At 50.9% G+C, this 19,377-nt stretch overlaps 1 protein-coding gene across 19 annotated transcripts in view; it reads left to right on the top strand.

Moving 5' to 3' along the window:
* Positions 1-19,377, top strand: part of BCORL1 (BCL6 corepressor like 1) — a 77,601-nt gene that overhangs the window by 26,607 nt on the left and 31,617 nt on the right. For 11 of the 19 annotated variants that reach the window (XM_065538476.2, XM_065538480.2, XM_065538482.2 and 8 more), the window contains 5 exons: positions 5,504-5,594; positions 6,058-9,321; positions 14,416-14,581; positions 16,354-16,434; positions 18,441-18,830. In XM_065538476.2, the coding sequence (XP_065394548.1) occupies positions 5,504-5,594; positions 6,058-9,321; positions 14,416-14,581; positions 16,354-16,434; positions 18,441-18,830 (3,992 nt within the window). The other 8 variants (XM_074029175.1, XM_065538484.2, XM_074029173.1 and 5 more) reach the window with 4 other exon arrangements.

Below are 19,377 nucleotides of genomic sequence, written 5' to 3' on the forward strand. Positions count from 1 at the left end.
GTCTTTGTGTTTATCTACTTTCTTCTTCTGTTCCTAACCGAAGAAGTATATACTTATCTGAGGTCAAGGTTAGCAGAATAGACCTTTCTATTTTCTTAAGCCATTAGTGCCTGATAGCTTAATGTTCTCTGTACTGAGAAACAAGTTAGAGATGGGCTTAAAAGGAATTTAATTTTAGGATACAAGAGTAAAGACCATGGAAAATGAGATGAAATTCTCAGGTGCTCAGGAAGAAAAGTGTTTTTCTTTACATATGAAGCATGTCTTCAGATGATCACTAGGAGATGATCTAGGGAAAGGCAGGGTGATAATAATGATTTGCATAAGTATTCATTGGCAGGTCATGTTGACCTAGTTATAAGTAGTTGAGACTTTGATGCAGAAATCTGGACTAGAGCCTTCAAAAGACCAGCAGGACCAGGCGCTGTGGCTCATGCTTGTAATCTCAGCACTTTGGGAGGCCAAGGCGAGTGGATCACCTGAGGTCAGGAGTTCAAGACCAGCCTGGCCAACATGGCGAAGCCCCGTCTCTACTAAAAATACAAAAAAATTAGCCAGGCATGGTGATGTATGCCTGTAATCCCAGCTACTGGGGAGACTGAGGCAAGAGAATCACTTGAACCCGGGAGGTGGAGGTTGCAGTGAGCCGAGATTGCACCACTGCACTCCAGCCAGGGTGACAGAGCAGGACTCTGTCTCAAAAACAATAAAATTAAATAGTAATAAAAAAAGACCAATAGACAAGTTACCTTAGTTCACCATCTACTGTAAATCCCTGCCAAGAAGGGAGCAGGAAGTAGACTCAAAATCTGATTTTCCCTCCATCTTGTTTTTTGTTTTTGAGATGTAGTCTTGCTCGGTTGCTCAGTCTGGAGTGCAGTGGCACGATCTTGGCTCACTGCAACCTCCACCACCTGGGTTCAAGTGATTCTCGTGCATCAGCCTCCTGAGTAACTAGGATTACAGGTGTGCACCACCATGCCTGGCTAATTTTTGTATTTTTAGTAGAGACAGGGTTTCACCATGTCACCCAGGCTGGTCTCAGACTCCTTATCTCAATCTGTCCACCTTGGCCTCCCAAAATGCTGGAATTACAGATGTGAGCCACCATGCCTGGCCAGATTTTCCCTCCTTCTAAACCTGTGCCTGGTGCTTAAGATGATCCTTTTTTTTTTTTTTTTTTTTTTTTGAGACGGAGTTTAGCTCTCGTTGCCCAGGCTGGAGTGCAGTGGTGTGATCTTGGCTCACCACAACCTGTGCCTCCTGGGTTCAAACGATTCTCCTGCCTCAGCCTCCTGAGTAGCTGGGATTAGAGGCATGTGCCACCACACCCGGCTAATTTTGTATTTTTAGTAGAGACGGGTTTTCTCCATGTTGGTCCTGCTGGTCTCGAACTCCCGACCTCAGGTGATCCGCCCGCCTCGGCCTCCCAAAGTGTTGGGAGTACAGATGTGAGCCACCACGCCCGGCCTAAGATGACTTTTTAAGTGTTGTCACTTTTCATCTCATCCACCCTTTATTATCACCTTCTTGCTATACAGTCTAGGCCATGTTATCACTAGTTTCCAAAATGTAATCTCACCTTATTTAAAAATCCTTTTCCTTGGCCTTTTACAACTTGTAGAATTTAGGAATTTGGGGTACAAAGCTGTGCCTGGGGTTCAACTCTTAAAGTGATGTTTTAGAGGCCTGCCAGCTTTGGTAGCTGCGATTGAGGATTGCAGAACAGGAGGCATAGGCTGGCCCCAGGTGGCTGTCTCTAGGCAAACCTACAGCTAAATGTGTCTGCCTGCCTGCTTGCATCCCTTCTAGGATTAATTCATGCCTTCATTCAACAAACATTTATTCAACATAATGAGAGCAAACCAATAGTCCTAGTACATTGGTGGTGAGTGCCCTAGAGTAGCATGTCTGGGTCCGGTGGGAGTCCAGATGCAAGAATTGACAAACCTCCCGGTGGGAGAATAGGGGAAGGCTTCCCAGAGGCAGTGGCATTTGAGCCCGGGCTTGAGGAATGAGTAGGAGTTTGAGGTGAGAGCTGGTATTTCCCTGGGACAATAAGAGCACAGTGTGGCGGCGCACAGTGGCTCACACCTGTAATCCCGGCACTTTGGGAGGCCGAGGCGGGTGGATCACCTGAGGTCGGGAGTTCGAGACCAGCCTGACCAACATGGAGAAACCCCGTCTCTACTAAAAATTCAAAAATCAGCTTGGTGTGGTAGCACATGCCTGTAATCCCAGCTACTTGGGAGGCTCAGGCAGGAGAATCGCTTGAACCCAGGAGACGGAGGTTGCAGTGAGCTGAGATCACACATTGTGCTCCTCCAGCCTGGGCAACAAGACAGAAACTCTATCTCAAAAAAATAAATAAATAAAAATAAAAAAGCTCAGTGTGTTTGGGGAAGGTCCGAGTCAGAATGAAGGCAGTCTTGGGGTACTGTGGGACTCGAACCAGGGAAAATCTCCCAGGACTGGAAGGTAAGGAGCCTGGTGTGTGCGGGGTGGTATATTTCTCTTATGGGTAGTCTGGGCCCAGCAGGAACTGAAGAGGGTCTGGTTTGACAGTGGTGCTAGCCCTTAATAATTAGGGAAACAGCCCTGAGGGGTCATGGCCGTTTCTGGTTTAAGTTCCACAAAACCTTGAACATAACAGCTCTGCCTCCTCTGTGGTGGGAAGAAACAGCAGGATTGATTTTCAGTCCTGACTGAAGCCTGCTATGATCTCTGTACCCTCCTGCTGCCCCTGCCCCCGCCAGCTGCATGTCATAACCTTGCCTGGTTGACCCAGCTCTTCCCGGGCCCCCTCCACTGCAAGTTACTCCTGTCCCAGGCTCTTCTCTCAATGGAGCAAGTTAATGTTTGCTTAGCTCTGCCCACCCCTCTTCTCAGAGGATTTGAAACACGGCTGCATGACATTTTGCAGCGCCTTTGGGGCTGGCACTCAGGCGTGGGTATGGCTGGAGTAGCCAGGACTGCTGTTGCTTGGCCTGGTTCTGTGGTTCTCTGGCAGCTGCCTTCGAGAGCAGGGATTCTGCTTTCAAGGTGTGATTTCAGGCAGCGTGGGAGCTTGCAAGGGGGGAGTGAGGATGCAGCCCACTGCCTTTTGTATGACCAGGAGGGGAAAGAATATAAATAAATAGCACCTTCCCATGTGGGGTTGCTTGGGGAAGGTGCTGCTTGTTTTCCCTGGAGTATTCCCCCCAAAATCATCCCTGGCAATTCTAGTGGGAACACGCTTCCCCCTGGCCCAAGGCTGGGCATAGGTCTCACTTTTGTGGTCTCTTAGGAGTTGATGTGAAAGTATGTTTTCCCTTTCCCTCAGGCCCTACCTCCCTCCCCTTCCCGAGACCACCCTGACTGCATCTAAAGCCCTTGCCTCTCCTTACGGTCATTTCTGTTTGTCACCAACAGTCACTTCCAGCAGTGGAGCCCTCCCACTTCTGCCAGCCTAACTGCCTTTTAAAGGGAACAAGCCTTTCCCCCTCGGTTAGCCCCTTCTGGATCCCTGAAAAGATGGGGAGAGGCCCGTGGTGATCCCCCTTGCCTTTTTTGCTTCTCTTGCCCCAGGTACAATTTTGGAGTCCCTGTTTCAGTGGGAGGGAGGGAGTTAGCAGCACCCTCCCCCTTCTTGTTGGGGTTGGCTTCAGCACCCTGACTGCCCTTTGGCTAGGGTGACTGGGGAGGCGGGAGCTGGCTTCTTCAGGGCTGTCTTCAGGAGCTTGGGGTGAGGCTCTAAAGAAGGGAGGCAAAAATTAGCTAGGCGTGGTGGCGCACGCCTATAATTCTGGCTACGCAGGAGGCTGAGGCAGGAGAATTGCCTGATCCCAGGAGGCGGAGGTTGCAGTGAGCCGAGATCGAGATTGCGCCACTGCACTCCAGCCTGGGTGACAGAGCGAGATTCAATCTCAAAAAAAAAAAAAAAAAAAAAAAAAAAAAAACCAAAACAGGGAAAAAAAGGAGAGAAAGAAGGGAGGTGATTTCAGGCACAGTGTATTTCCCCAGGGGCACACAGAGCAGTCCTATGCCTTGCCCACCCGGGAAACGCACTGCAGCATCTATGTTGGGGTTTTATTCTTTAACCTCAACCTCCTCTTTGGCCACTCCCACCCACAGCTCCCAAGGGCAGGGGGCAATAGTTTTTTTCTGTTGTTGTTGTTTTGAGACAGGGTCTCACTCTGTCGCCCAGGCTGAAGTGCAGTGGTGGGATCTCGGCTCACTGCAACCTCTGCCTCCCAGACTCAAGCGATTCTCCTGCCTCAGCCTCCCAAGTAGCTGGGATTACAGGTGCCTGCCACCACACCCAGCTAATTTTTGTATTTTTTAGTAGAGTTGAGGTTTTACCATGTTGGCCAGGCTGATATGGAACTCCTGACCTCAGGTGATGTACCCACCTGGGTTGGCCTCCCAAAGTGCTGGGATTACAGGTGTGAGCCACCGTGCCTGGCCTAATAGTTCTTGCTGTACTTAAAATACCAGACTTTCAGTGGGTAACTTCACCCTTCCAGTCTAATACCACCCCCTCCTTTTTTTTTTGGTTAGGATGTACCATTTTCTATGATGCTTACCTGAAATTTGGAGAAGACTTTTTGAGCAGGGGGAGATGCAGTTGAGTTTTCCTCCTTTGGGACCCAACTGTCTGGCCTTGAGTCTTTTTCTCTGGGGCATATGAACCTGAATTTGGGGTCTGAGGCCTTTCGGACGGGAGAGAACAAAGTGGTGCTGGGAGACTGATGGGGGGGTGGGGGGGCACTGGCCAGAGATAGGATGTAGGCAAGGATAGAAGGAGGGTAGAAGGGAGGGCGTTGCCTAGAACTCTAGAAAAGGGGGCAGTGTCTCCTGGAGGGAAAAAAGTAGTATTCTTAAAATAATGCCTCTCAGCACCCAGTGACCTGGTGGCCTCCAAGTGGTATCATTACCAGTGCTAATAAACGTGTCTCTGCTCTAGGCAAGCCAGGAGGTGAATAGGTGATGATTCAGATGTAGACCTGAAAACACAACAGGGGTTTATTTGTTTTAGAAGAAGATTACCCATATGACACTTTTAGCCAGCTGCCCTTAGATACTTAAAATAAGATTGTATTTAAAAGAAAAATGGGTTTTGCATACCTTTTGAGGCATTCAGTGGTTCTCATGTCTCTCCCCTTTGAGCAATGCCCTGTACATCCTGGGTGGCCATTTTGGCAGGTAAGCTCCAGGGAAAAGGTAAAAGTGCTAGGGTGTCCACACTCCTGGCAAGAGCCCTAGAAAACAGGGTAAACAGTCCAAAGAAGGGAGTCTAGTCAGACTGGGCTCTGGCAGGGACTTCCAATGCTAGGTGTGGAGCCTCCACTTTGTAACCAAGAACCCCCAGTTCCTTGTAATCCTCCTCACAATCTCACCTCACAGGAAGTGAGACAGGAAGGTTTTATGGGGACCCAGGAAGGCAAGAGGCATTCTGGGGAAGGTGGTGGTGGCTCTAATCCTGGGCCTCATGTCCCTTCTCTGGTTGTATCTTCCATGCTAGAAGAGCACCTCTTTCTGATGAGGAGTCAACGACAGGCGACTGCCAGCACTTTGGATCTCAGGATTTTTGTGTCAGCAGCAGTTTTTCCAAGGTAAGAGGCTTTATGGAGCCACGTGCTGTCCACCAAAGGATGGAGTTGAGCTGCCCAGAAGGTGTGCCCAGCCTGCCATCCCAAGAAGTGGGCAGAAAGGGACAGGGTCTCTCCCCAGGGACAGGCGACTGCCAGCACTTTGGATCTCAGGATTTTTGTGTCAGCAGCAGTTTTTCCAAGGTAAGAGGCTTTATGGAGCCACGTGCTGTCCACCAAAGGATGGAGTTGAGCTGCCCAGAAGGTGTGCCCAGCCTGCCATCCCAAGAAGTGGGCAGAAAGGGACAGGGTCTCTCCCAGGAGTTGGTGTTGGTGGGACACAAATTGGCTGGCTGCCCTCTGCGTCTTCCGAGACCTGGTTGGTCGAGTTGCAGAGAAGACCAGCAGTTGCCTCTCAGGGCTCTCAGAACACTTGCATCATCTTCAGCGAGCTGGCTGAAATGTGCATGCTATCCTGTCGTTTCAGGTGGAGCTCACGGCAGTTGGAAGTGGCAGCAATGCCCGGGGGGCAGACCCAGATGGCAGTGCTACAGAAAAACTTGGGCACAAGTCAGAAGACAAGCCTGACGATCCCCAGCCAAAAATGGACTATGCTGGGAACGTGGCAGAGGCCGAGGGCCTCTTGGTGCCCCTGAGCAGCCCGGGAGACGGGCTCAAGCTTCCCTCATCTGACAGCACCGAGGCCAGCAACAGCAGGGCCGACTGCTCCTGGACTCCACTCAACACCCAAATGAGCAAACAGGTTGACTGCTCGCCTGCTGGAGTAAAGGCTTTGGACTCTCGGCAAGGTGTTGGAGAGAAGAATACTTTCATTTTGGCAACTCTGGGAACCGGAGTCCCTGTGGAGGGGACCCTGCCTCTGGTTACCACTAACTTTAGTCCTCTGCCAGCCCCTATCTGTCCCCCTGCTCCCGGTTCAGCCTCTGTCCCCCCCTCTGTTCCAGATGCATTCCAGGTTCCCCTCTCCGTCCCTGCCCCAGTCCCCCATTCAGGGCTTGTTCCAGTCCAAGTTGCCACTTCAGTTCCAGCTCCTTCCCCTCCCTTAGCACCTGTCCCGGCTCTGGCTCCGGCGCCACCGTCGGTGCCCACGCTCATCTCTGACTCGAACCCCCTTTCCGTTTCAGCCTCGGTCTTGGTGCCTGTGCCAGCTTCTGCTCCCCCTTCGGGCCCGGTCCCCCTGTCGGCTTCAGCTCCTGCCCCGCTTTCAGTCCCAGTTTCAGCTCCTCCCTTGGCTCTCATCCAGGCTCCTGTGCCCCCTTCAGCTCCAACCTTGGTTCTCGCTCCTGTCCCCACTCCGGTTCTGGCTCCCATGCCGGCATCCACACCTCCAGCGGCCCCTGCCCCTCCGTCTGTGCCCATGCCCACTCCAACCCCGTCTTCCGGCCCACCTTCTACCCCCACCCTCATCCCCGCCTTTGCTCCCACGCCGGTGCCTGCACCCACCCCAGCCCCCATCTTTACTCCAGCCCCCACACCCATGCCTGCTGCCACGCCAGCTGCCATTCCCACCTCTGCACCCATCCCGGCCTCCTTCAGTTTGAGTCGAGTGTGCTTTCCTGCAGCTCAGGCACCAGCTATGCAAAAAGTACCCCTGTCCTTTCAGCCCGGGACAGTGCTGACCCCGAGCCAGCCGCTGGTATATATCCCACCTCCAAGCTGTGGGCAGCCGCTCAGTGTGGCCACACTGCCAACCACTCTAGGGGTCTCCTCCACTCTTACGCTCCCTGTCCTGCCGTCCTACCTGCAGGACAGGTGTCTCCCAGGCGTGCTAGCCTCCCCAGAGCTCCGTTCTTACCCGTACGCATTTTCTGTGGCCCGGCCTCTGACTTCGGATTCCAAGCTGGTGTCTCTGGAGGTGAACAGGCTCCCTTGCACTTCCCCATCCGGTAGCACCACCACCCAGCCTGCACCCGACGGAGTCCCTGGGCCTTTGGCAGATACGTCCCTCGTCACTGCTTCTGCCAAGGTGCTTCCAACTCCACAGCCTCTGCTGCCAGCCCCCAGTGGGAGCTCAGCCCCACCACACCCCTCCAAGATGCCCACTGGCACCGAGCAGCAAACAGAAGGGACTTCCGTTACCTTCTCTCCTCTTAAGTCACCGCCACAGCTGGAACGAGAGATGGCCTCTCCACCTGAGTGCAGCGAGATGCCCCTTGATCTGTCCTCCAAGTCCAACCGCCAGAAGCTTCCATTGCCGAACCAGCGCAAGACACCCCCCATGCCTGTGTTGACCCCCGTGCACACCAGCAGCAAGGCCCTCCTCTCCACAGTCCTGTCTAGGTCTCAGCGCACGACCCAGGCTGCCGGCAGCAACGTCACCTCCTGCCTGGGCTCCACTTCCTCACCCTTTGTCATATTTCCTGAGATCGTGAGGAATGGGGACCCGAGCACCTGGGTGAAGAACTCAACCGCGCTGATTAGCACCATTCCTGGCACCTACGTGGGAGTGGCCAACCCAGTGCCTGCATCCCTGCTGCTGAACAAAGACCCCAACCTGGGCCTCAACCGTGACCCCCGCCATCTCCCCAAGCAGGAGCCCATCTCCATCATTGATCAAGGAGAGCCGAAGGGCGCTGGTGCCACATGTGGCAAAAAGGGCAGCCAGGCTGGTGCTGAGGGACAGCCAAGCACAGTGAAACGATACACCCCAGCCCGCATTGCCCCTGGGCTGCCAGGGTGCCAAACCAAGGAACTCTCTTTGTGGAAACCCACGGGGCCGGCAAATATTTATCCCCGGTGTTCAGTCAATGGGAAACCTACCAGCACCCAGGTCCTGCCTGTTGGCTGGTCCCCATACCACCAGGCGTCTCTGCTTTCCATTGGCATTTCCAGTGCTGGGCAGCTGACCCCCAGTCAGGGGGCGCCCATCAGGCCCACCAGCGTTGTTTCGGAGTTTTCTGGTGTGCCATCTCTCAGCTCCAGCGAAGCCGTGCACGGACTTCCCGAGGGGCAGCCACGGCCTGGGGGCTCCTTTGTTCCAGAGCAGGACACTGTTACAAAGAACAAAACTTGCCGGATTGCTGCCAAGCCTTACGAAGAACAAGTCAATCCTGTCCTCTTGACCCTCAGCCCTCAGACTGGGACCCTGGCACTGTCTGTTCAGCCTAGCAGTGGGGACATTCGAATGAATCAGGGGCCTGAGGAATCAGAGAGCCACCTCTGCTCTGACAGCACTCCTAAGATGGAAGGCCCCCAGGGGGCTTGTGGCCTGAAGCTGGCAGGAGACACGAAGCCTAAGAACCAAGTGCTGGCCACCTACATGTCCCATGAGCTGGTCCTGGCCACCCCCCAGAACCTGCCTAAGATGCCTGAGCTGCCTTTGCTACCTCACGACAGCCACCCCAAGGAACTTACCTTGGACGTGGTTCCGAGCAGCAGGAGGGGCTCCAGCACCGAGCGCCCACAGCTTGGAAGCCAGGTGGATCTGGGGCGAGTGAAAATGGAGAAGGTGGATGGTGATGTGGTCTTCAATTTAGCCACCTGCTTCCGGGCTGATGGCCTCCCAGCGGCTCCCCAAAGGGGCCAAGCTGAAGTTCGGGGTAAGACCGGGCAGGCGCGAGTGAAACAGGAAAGTGTAGGGGTCTTTGCTTGCAAGAACAAGTGGCAGCCAGATGATGTGACGGAATCTCTGCCGCCCAAGAAGATGAAGTGTGGCAAAGAGAAGGACGGCGAAGAGCAGCAGCTGCAGCCCCAAGCCAAGGCCATGGTCCGGAGTTCCCACAGACCCAAGGTAAGTGCCGAGCTACGGTCCAGGGTGGGGCCGAGACACTGCTGGTCTACTTCGTGCTGTGGATGGCAACCTCCTGTGACCCCTACCCTGTGACACAGTGCTGCTGCGCAGCTATGTGAACTGAACGGATTGGAAGGCTTTTGTAAAAGGAATAATAACCTGCTGTCCCCTCCCTAGGTCACATTTTCCATATACGGTGTCTCAGCCTGGGGAGAGGCTGGCTTGTAGTTTGTAGGATGTGGGAAATGATTCCGTCCCTGGGGTAGGGAAACCATTGTCCCAGATGAGGTCAGAAAGCGGAAGAAGGTATTGGTGAGGGAAATCAATGAATAACAGGCTCTTCCTTGAATAACCATTCTTCCTTTTCCTATACTGAGAGAACACTGGCCTTGAGAACTTAGGGATGGGGAGAGCAGGGGCCTCTGACGGGGTTGTTCCTTGCACCGCTGGTGGGGGGCCTGCTTGGGATTTGCTGGGAGCCTTGTGGGGTCAGAGCCAATTTGGCTTCTGTGCTAATCCATCAGTTTCCTACCCGCTCAAATGCTCGAAGCAGCAGATTTGGGTTTTGGCCCATTGGGGATTGGATGGGCAAGGCAGGTTGGGTGTCTGGGTGTTGGTCTTAACAGGCTATGGATGGTGGCAGAGTTCTAGGCAAAAAGGTGGGCCAGGAACACTTGATGAGAATCCCCTGGTCCCCTAGAAGGGACCAGAGGCCACTGGTGATCCAAGGAGAATCTTGAAACATTTGAGGATAGGGTTTATTGAAAATCTAGAACAGCTTGAAGTTCTGTTAGCAAGCTTTCAAGTTGGATGTTGACGTACACTAAGGGACAAATTTCTGGCTAGAGCACTGTGAATTTGTCTGTGGCAAAAGTTTATGGTCTTTTCTGGACCATAGACCATTTCGAAAAGCTAATGAGAGCTATAGAACTTGTCCCCAGAAACGTGACCTCAAAATTTTGCCAGTAATTTCAGGGGGTTCATGGACCTGACCTCTGCCCCATCGCCCAAAGCCCACCCAGGGACTCCAGGTTAAGAACCCCTGAGATAGGTGTTTGGGTGGCTTTTAACTCACAAACCTCACAACCACCCTGGTATGTCAGAGACACATGAAGTAGGAACGTGGGTCATGACGCAGTAGAGCATATAACATTTGGCAGGTAACTGCCATCTGCACTCGGTGGTAATAAGAATAATACTTCATGTCGTTAGAGTTGTGTTTCTACATATGTTATCTAATCCTTACAGTAACCCTATGAGGTGAATGCTACACCAATCTACAGGTGAGAAAATAAATGAAACAGAGGCTCAGAGAGGATACACTACCCAGTTACACAGCTACTAAATGGCAGAAATAGAACTCAGACTCTGGTCTCTGGTTCCAAAGTCCATGTTCTTCTTCAGCCAGCTATACCACCATATTATCTTCTACTCTCTTTCTTTTCTTTTTTTTTTTTTTTTTTTTGAGACGGAGTCTCGCTCTGTGGCCCAGGCTGGAGTGCAGTGGCCAGATCTCAGCTCACTGCAAGCTCCGCCTCCCGGGTTCACGCCATTCTCCTGCCTCAGCCTCCCGAGTAGCTGGGACTACAGGTGCCTGCCACCTCGCCCAGCTAGTTTTTTGTATTTTTTAGTAGAGACGAGGTTTCACCGTGTCAGCCAGGATGGTCTCGATCTCCTGACCTCGTGATCCGCCTGTCTCGGCCTCCCAAAGTGCTGGGATTACAGGCTTGAGCCACCGCGCCCGGCCATTTTTTTTTTTTTTTTTTTTTTTTTGAGTCAGGGTCTTGCTCTGTCACCCAGGCTGGAGTGCAGTGGCTCGAAGACAGCTCATCGCAGCCTTCACCTTCTGGGCTTAAGCAGTCTCCCACTTCAGACTCCCAAGTAGCTGGGACCACAGGTGTGTACCACTATACCTGGCTAATTATTTTTTGTAGAGACAAGGTCTCACTATGTTAGCCAAGCTAGTCTCGAACTCCTGGGCTGAAGTGATCCTCCTGCTTCAGCCTCCCAAAGTGCTGGGATTACAGGTGTGAGCCACTGCACCTGACTGTCTTCTACTCTCCGCCCATGGAACTGTTTCACTGAATGTTTTGCAAGTTTTTGTTGCATGGCTACTGTATGCCAGTCCTTCCCAGGCAATGGGAATACATCTTCAGGAGGGTGGTATCGTAGATTGATGAGGAGTATGCTCCCTGGAGCCAGACACAGAGCCTGGGTTTGAATTTTGGCCCCACCTCTTCCTAGCTATGTGCTATTAGTCAAGCTACTTAATCTCTATGGCCTTCAGTGTCTTAATCTATACACAAGACAATAATAGTACCTACTCATAGAGTTGTTGTGAAGATTAAATGAGATGATGATATAAAATGTCCATAATAGGCAAATCCATGGAGACAGAAAGTAGACTAGTGGTTGCCTAGGGCTGGGGAGGATGGAAGATTTGGGAAGTGACTGTTTAATGGGTACTGGGTTTCCATTCAGGGTGATGAAAAAGTTCTGGAGCTAGATAAGTAGGGATGGTTACATAGCTCTATGACTATACTAAAAACAACTGAATTTTACACTTAAGTGAATTGCATGGTATGTCTCAATAAATTATATCTCAGTAAAGCTGTCATTTTAAAAACGATTAAAGAATGCGATATACATAAGTGTGTAGAGTAGTACCTGGCACATAGTAGGTGTTCAGTTAGCGTTAGTGGTTGCTGTTATTGTTAGCATTACAAACAAAATACATGTGGTCCCGCCTCTCATGAAGCTTATGTCTTACAGATGACTCAGTGACAGGTGGGCACTGCTCCATCCTATATTAGATGAACAGTTCAGTGGGCCCACTGTCAAATGCAGAGGGCAGAGAATAAAATTACAAGATCAGGGGCCTGGAAGCAGCTCTTCACAACTGCCTGTAAGGATTTAGTAAATGTCTATTTTTTGGAAGTGCAAATCACTTCATTCTTTTTTACATGCCACCTTCCTGAGAAGGAAACTGTTGATCAGCAAACTAAGATCAGGGGTTTGTTTGAAACAGCCCCTTTCAGGGCTTGGCCAAGAATGAAAATAGTCTCCTGTTGCCAATACCACCTGCCCAAGTCCTCTCGGGATCTTAAAGGGCCTTCTGCATCACCAGCAGAGAAAAAGTTCTGCTTCATTTGGTGTTGGATGTATTTTATTGTCTTCTCATTCCTTGGAAAATTCTTTGGAAAATATTTCAAAACTCTGTTAACCAGAACATTCGTCTCACACAGTCTCCCCATCCTCCCAACTTCATGCATAAGTTGGAGTGTGCGAAATATTTTTATTCCTGACCTCAGGTGATCTGCTCGCCTCAGCTTCCCGAGGTGCTGGGATTACAGGCTTGAGCCACCGCACCCTGCTAGATGTTCTGTTTTACTTGTTTTTGTCTTAGGAAGTAAAAGTTAATGACCTGTATTTGAAAGAGCCAGCTAAGAATGATATTCAGAAATAAACAGGACATGTTCAAATGTATGTGCATTTGACTTTATTCCCCCTGACTTAAAATAGTTTTTCTCCAGCCATACTTGAAGGTCAGTTTTTAAGCAGCAGTTCCCCATCTTCCTCTTTGCAACCAATGCTTTCCTCCTCCTAACACTTTGGTTTGTAGGAACTGGCAGCGAGCCAAGGGGGAAACTGAACTTGAATTTTTAGTTCAGGCCTCTGCTGAAAATAAGAAGCAGGAGGAGTTCATGGGATAGGAGGAGTCCTGGAATTTGATGGGTAGCAGTGATTCCCTGTCCCTAGAGAATTAGGAGGCCCCAGCCCCCGAAGATGTTCCATCAGTAAGGTATGTGCCATCCCCTTAGCTGGAGGTACACCACGATAACCTTCTAGCAGGCGAGGCATGGGTCAGCTTAGGGAAAAAACAACTCAAGCAAGTTTAACCCTTCCTTTCCTCCTCGGACCTGCTTTTATTGTTCCAACGTTTTGCTTTTTCTGCACTCCCTGCATACTAGAATACTGGAAATCCCTACATTGCCCTATTTCTTGTTTAGTGGCACAGAGAGACCTCAAAGCTCATGAGAATACGTGACTGTTAGGCTGAGAGTGTCCTTGCAGTGTATGAGCACAGCCATTGTGCCTCTTAGATGTGCCAGGCAGTGGGCGTGGGAGAAGCTGAGCTGAAGCAGCCAAGGAAGTGATTCGGGGAAGATAGGTAGTGAGAGCTGATGCCCAGAGGCCTGGGCTGGGGGCCAGGAGCCCCAGGTCCCAGTCCCAGTCCTGGGTCTTTCTCACTGCAAGCACAAATGTGCTAACTTGCAGGTTGGCCTGGTAAGTGGCAGTCCCTGAGCCAGTGGACACATGGGGTTGTGTGTTACCCTGGACAAGTCATTCAACCCTTTGTCTTAGAGCCTCCGTTTTCTTATCTGTTCAGTGGGGATAATATTAGCTTCTCCTCCCAGGGTTGTGGGGAGGATAAAATCCAATAATAGAGATGAGAGCATTTGGACAAGCTGAAAGTGCTGCAGAGTATAAAGTGGCATTATGAATAATGCCTGGGCCTTTTCACTGGGTTTTATAAATATGAGGATATTTGAATTGCTCCGGTGTCATGTTTTTCTTCTTGCCTTAGTTGAATCTATTTTCTGGTATTAATTTACACGTGAAAAGAGACAATTTTTCTTGAGTTGGCCTGTACTGAGAATTATTTTCAGTTGTTGGTGCAATACCATTCACAGTGAAGTTATTTGAACAATGTAGTCTCCCAACTTGCAGAAGAGGCATTTTGTTTAATGCCAGTCTCTCCATTGGTGTTTGGGTACAGAGAGTATGGGGCCTGACTTTGCACCTTTTAAAATGACTTTGGGTGTTTATTCACTGGCTTGTGAACGCAGACTCTGTAGACCTCTTTAAAGTGATGGGGTGTGGACGCCTACGGGGATTAGCTGGGGCCCTGGACTCAGTCCAAAAGAACCCCTGTCGCCCACTGTGGAAGGCAGCGCACGGCCCCTTGCCCCTGGTCCCCCACTCTGGGCAGCTCATGCCTCCAGGTCAGAAACAGGACACCCAGCTCAACCCTGGGAGAGCTTTCTTAAGAAGCGAAACTGATCTCAGACCTGACCCTCTACCTCTCCACAGTGCCGGAAGCTGCCCAGTGACCCCCAGGAATCCACCAAGAAAAGCCCCAGGGGGGCTTCAGATTCAGGAAAAGAGCACAATGGAGTCAGGGGAAAGCACAAGCACCGGAAGCCGACAAAGCCGGAGTCCCAGTCTCCAGGAAAACGAGCCGTCGGCCACGAGGAAGGTAGGCCCCGAGGCCCTGGCCCTCTGGGCTGGCCTGCAGAGGGATCCCCGGGGCACGGTGGTGAGGGCAGAGGGGCTCAGGCGCTGACTCCTTCACTCTGGAAAAGTGAGACTTCTTCAGTGTGGAAAGAAGATATGATTGACCCCTCTGAAGTCTAAGGTGAGCGAGCAAGGATCAGGGGCCCCTTCTGCTCCCCCTGGGCGCTAGAATAAGGCTGAAGGAAGTGGTTTTCAGACACAAACACCAGGCCCACAACACAGTAGCCGACCCATTTCCCCGTGATGGGTCTAGGCTCAAAGAAACAAGTTTAAGGAGAATTTAGACAAAAACCACAGAATGGGGGTTCATTATGCTGTCTTTGGGTATACTGGAAAACTGCCATTCTGAAAAGATAAAAATCAATAGTTAGCTAGTTAGCTAGGAGAGTTTAGAGAAATCTTAAACGTTTATTGTCACTTAGGGACACACAGAATGTTTGGGAGGAAGGGGCTGGTATGTGTCCCTAACCTGTCCGTTTTGCCACTAATAGTTTCTGGGCACCCTTATCAGGGAGAGAATCCCCAGCATTCCTGAGCATAGGAGTCCAGGTGCATGGTCTTGCCCATCTGACATGACTATGACCTGCCTCTTCTGGTCTATTTTTTTGGTTTTGTTTTGATTTTTTGTTTTGAGACAGAGTCTCGCTTTGTTTCCCAGGCTAGAGGGAGTTCAGTGGCACAATCTCGGCTCACTGCAGCCTCAACCTCCTGAGCTCAAGTGATCCTCCGACCTCAGCCTCCTGAGTAGCTGGGACCACAGGCATGTACTAGCTACTCTCAAACATCTGGCTGATGTTTGTAGTTTTTGAAGAGATGGGGTTTCACCATGTTTCCCAGGCTGGTCTTGAACTCCTGGGCTCAAGCTATTTCCCTGCCTCAGCCTTCCAAAGTGTTGGGATCACAGGCGTCAGCAACCGCGTCCGGCCTGATCTGTTCTTAGCCGTTTTTCTCTGTTCACTGGCTCCTTGTTCCCATCTTCCCGCCTCACTCAATCCTCCAAGATTCACTGAGGTTGCCCTCCTCTGTGACCTGCTCCAGCTCAGGTAGAACTTTTTTTTGTTTTGTTTTGTTTTGTTTTGTTTTGTTTTGTTTTGTTTGAGATGGAGTCTCACTCTGTCACCCAGGCTGGAGTGCAGTGGCGAAATCTCAGCTCACTGCAAACTCTGCATCCCGGGTTCAAGTGATTCTCCTTCCTCAGCCTCCCGAGTATCTGGGACTACATGTAGGTGAGCACCACCATGCCCGGCGAATTTTTGTATTTTTAGTAGAGGCAGGGTTTCACCATGTTGGTCATGCTGGTCTCAATCTCCTGACCTCAGGTGATCCACCCATCTCGGCCTCCCAAAGTGCTGGGATTACAGGCATGAGCCACCATGCCCAGCAGAACTTTGTTGAGGTGCAGCAACCTCAGAGTCCTAAGGGCAGTGGGGCCTCCTACTTTCCTACTTTCTGGCACACCATCCAGTTGATACTGTGCACTGCCTTTTCTGATATCAGCAAAAGTGACCAAACTCCCAGTTTTTAAAAACCACCTGGAACCATGCATTGTCTACGAGAGATACATATGTGATGGTCATGTAAGGGGACCAAATAAATGTAACCCAGAGTAACCACAGGGTAAACACAAACTCTTTCTCAGTCTCCCCGCCCTGAGCCTTATAGGTGGGCTTTCTGGTCTTTAGGCTTTGATTGTAACATTGCTGCCTTCTGTCCCCAAACCACACATCACTCCAGGTTCCTTGGAAAAGAAAGCAAAGAGCAGTTTCCGTGACTTTATTCCTGTGGTTCTGAGCACCCGCACGCGCAGTCAGTCTGGTGAGTGAGACTAAGGTGATGGCCCCTCTAGGCATCCTCTATGAAAAGAGAGATCTAAATCTGGTTGAGCAGTTTTACCATGGGCCCAGGTGTCGAGTTGGGAATTTGATTCGCTGTGCCACAATGCCCAGCTCCTTGCAGAGATAAGAGAGCCCTGGGTGGGGGCAGGGGACAAAGAGTCCTCAAATATTGCCCACTTTGAGGACTATTTGTTCAACTTTTCAGAGCAGGGATTTGGCATCTCTTGTTGGGAGCTGATGGTGGAAAGAGGTAAGGCCTGTGCCACTCAGGAAAGCCTGTTCAACTCCAAGCTTTGGCACCTTGTCATTACTGGGGCCAATCTCAGGCACAGACTTTTAACTTTTGACCTTGGTCTTATTGCCCTGTGTGACAGGCATCCTCAAAACTGGAAAAGTCATTGAATCGTCAGGGCTGGCAGAATCACATTTGGCTCCCTGAATTTGTATTGGTCAACCTCCAGGGACTAAAAGAAGCTAGCCCTTTCTAGCCACCACTACCTTCTGCTAGCCTCCACACTGGTATCCAGAGCTGGAGATGGTTGCCCCATTCACCCAATTTCCATGCAAATTGGATAGAATGGGGAAGCAAGGTATAGTGTAAACTAAGTTATCTGACATTCTATTAACTAGCACCTTAGCACATGGCAAGTGAGGTGGTAATTGGGGCTCATAATGATGGCCTGGAGGCCTTGCAAAATCCTGAAGTGTCCTCTGAATTATCAAAGAGCGACTACATTACAGCCAGTTCTATTTTAGTGTTAAACACATTGTACCGTATTTGATTCTTTGGAAATTGGTGATTCCTTTGTGATCTCTATGATGATTCTGTATTAACCAGAATATTAGATTAACCAGAGCACTTTGTTTTGCCTGGCCTATATAACGGAAAGTATGCTGTTATTTGCTGTCTTTTAGCAGTCTGACTAACTTGAAGCTTTGGTCAAGGGCTACTTACTCTATTTGCCTCGAACCATTTCTTTCTTCTGCTGACCTTGCTTGGGTCTGGGGACTGTTGAGTTAATAGCTGGGCCTTGGGAGAAAGATGGTGGTATCTCACAGCTGCTTCCGAGGAGGAAGGTGTCAAATCTCCTGTAGTGTGAAACCAGGCCAATTTAGGATGTACTTTTGTTGTTAGCAGAGTTGAAGGAAAGAGTGGACAGAGAAAATGTCCTCTTGGCAAGGTGGCTGAGGAAGGCAGGAAAGGTATCATCCATCCTGGGGTGGTGGGGGAGGAGGGGGAAGCGCTTGTCCAGCAGTGAGGAACAGCTACAACCCGGTGGAGGGAGGCGCCTGGGAGGAAGCTCCACCCCTGAACTCTTGGCAAGTCAGGAGGAGGTGGGGTCAATTTAAGGGAAGTGGGCGTGCCTGGGTGCATTTGGGCGTGACCCAACCAGACTCTCACAGATCACAGGAAAGGGACTCCTTCTTGCTTTGCTTTTCTTGAGACTTTTCTCTTGTGATGATTCTGCTTGGCCTGGGTGGCTCTGTCCCCAAGATTGGCGGTGCCACAAAAGGAGTATGTCCTCCCTTGCCCTGTCTGAGACCCCAATTGCCCTCTCCTAGCCCCTGATTTCCCAGGGACCTGTGGCCCTCTCCTGCCCTTCACAAAATACTTGGCACCTTATAAGAGCTAAGCAAGCGTTTTGGGTGTGAATTCAGGTAACACTGTAACGTGGATGAGTAAGGGTGTATGTTTTTAATACTTGATGTTGTCTGGTATATTGGACTCTGTAAAGCACATATGCGTGAAAGATCTTATTTGAGCCTCAAAACAGCCCTGTGAGGTCAGTAAGGGGAGAACAGTATCCCCATTTTATAGATGAGGAGACTGCACTGAAGGAACTTTCCCGAAGGGTACAGCTTATTACTGGCAGAGCCTGAACTTGAACCCAGACCTTCAAACTCCTAGTCCAGGGCATTCACTTCGACACCATGCTTTGTCCTTTGAAGAAGTACCTGACCATCCTCTGTACATCCCGTCCACAGGAAGCATCTGTAGCTCCTTTGCTGGCATGGCAGACAGTGACATGGGAAGCCAGGAAGTCTTCCCCACAGAAGAAGAAGAAGAGGTAACCCCCACCCCAGCTAAGCGTCGAAAGGTGAGAAAGACCCAACGGGACACCCAGTATCGCAGCCACCATGCCCAGGACAAGTCTCTGCTGAGCCAGGGTCGAAGGCACCTGTGGCGAGCCCGAGAAATGCCCTGGAGGACAGAGGCTGCCCGGCAAATGTGGGACACCAATGAGGAGGAGGAGGAAGAGGAGGAGGAGGGCCTGCTGAAGAGGAAGAAACGAAGACGGCAGAAGAGCCGAAAATATCAGACTGGGGAGTACCTGACCGAGCAAGAAGATGAGCAGCGGCGGAAAGGGAGAGCAGGTAAGGCTGGCCAGGGCTCTGCTGTCGCCGCAGCCTGTTTGGCTTCTGGGAACCCTCGGGCATCTCTACGCCAGCCAAAGGCTTCGGGACCCAGAGAAACCCGGTGCTATGATCTCCAGCTGCCAGAGGGGGTCACTCAACTCCAGCTCCCAGCCTTTGGCTTTGGGTTGACACTGAATGAGTTCGGATTGGCCTGCAGGTGAGCAGAGGACATGAAGGCCCAAGCCCTCCAGTTTCTTATAGAAGTCTGAACCTGTGGGCAAGGCCACGGTGACATCCTTGGCATGGGACAACTGGATACCAGGGAGTTCTCTGGTTGGCTTGAGGGAGTCGAGTCTTTTGGGAGGACGGGTTCTCTCTCCTAGAATCTTGGGTTCAAGAAGACAGAGGGCATCGGCTGCCTTTCCTGGGATACTTGCAGCCTCTAAGCTAAAAAGAAGTACAGTGGGTTCTTCAAACCAACAGAAGAACTTCAAGTAGAAACGGGCACAGCATTGCTTTATCCGTTAAAGCCACAGTGATTATTCAGAGACGGAGTGAAGCTTTG

The sequence above is a fragment of the Macaca fascicularis genome, chromosome X (genome assembly GCF_037993035.2).
Source record: "Macaca fascicularis isolate 582-1 chromosome X, T2T-MFA8v1.1".
Lineage (NCBI taxonomy): Eukaryota > Metazoa > Chordata > Mammalia > Primates > Cercopithecidae > Macaca > Macaca fascicularis.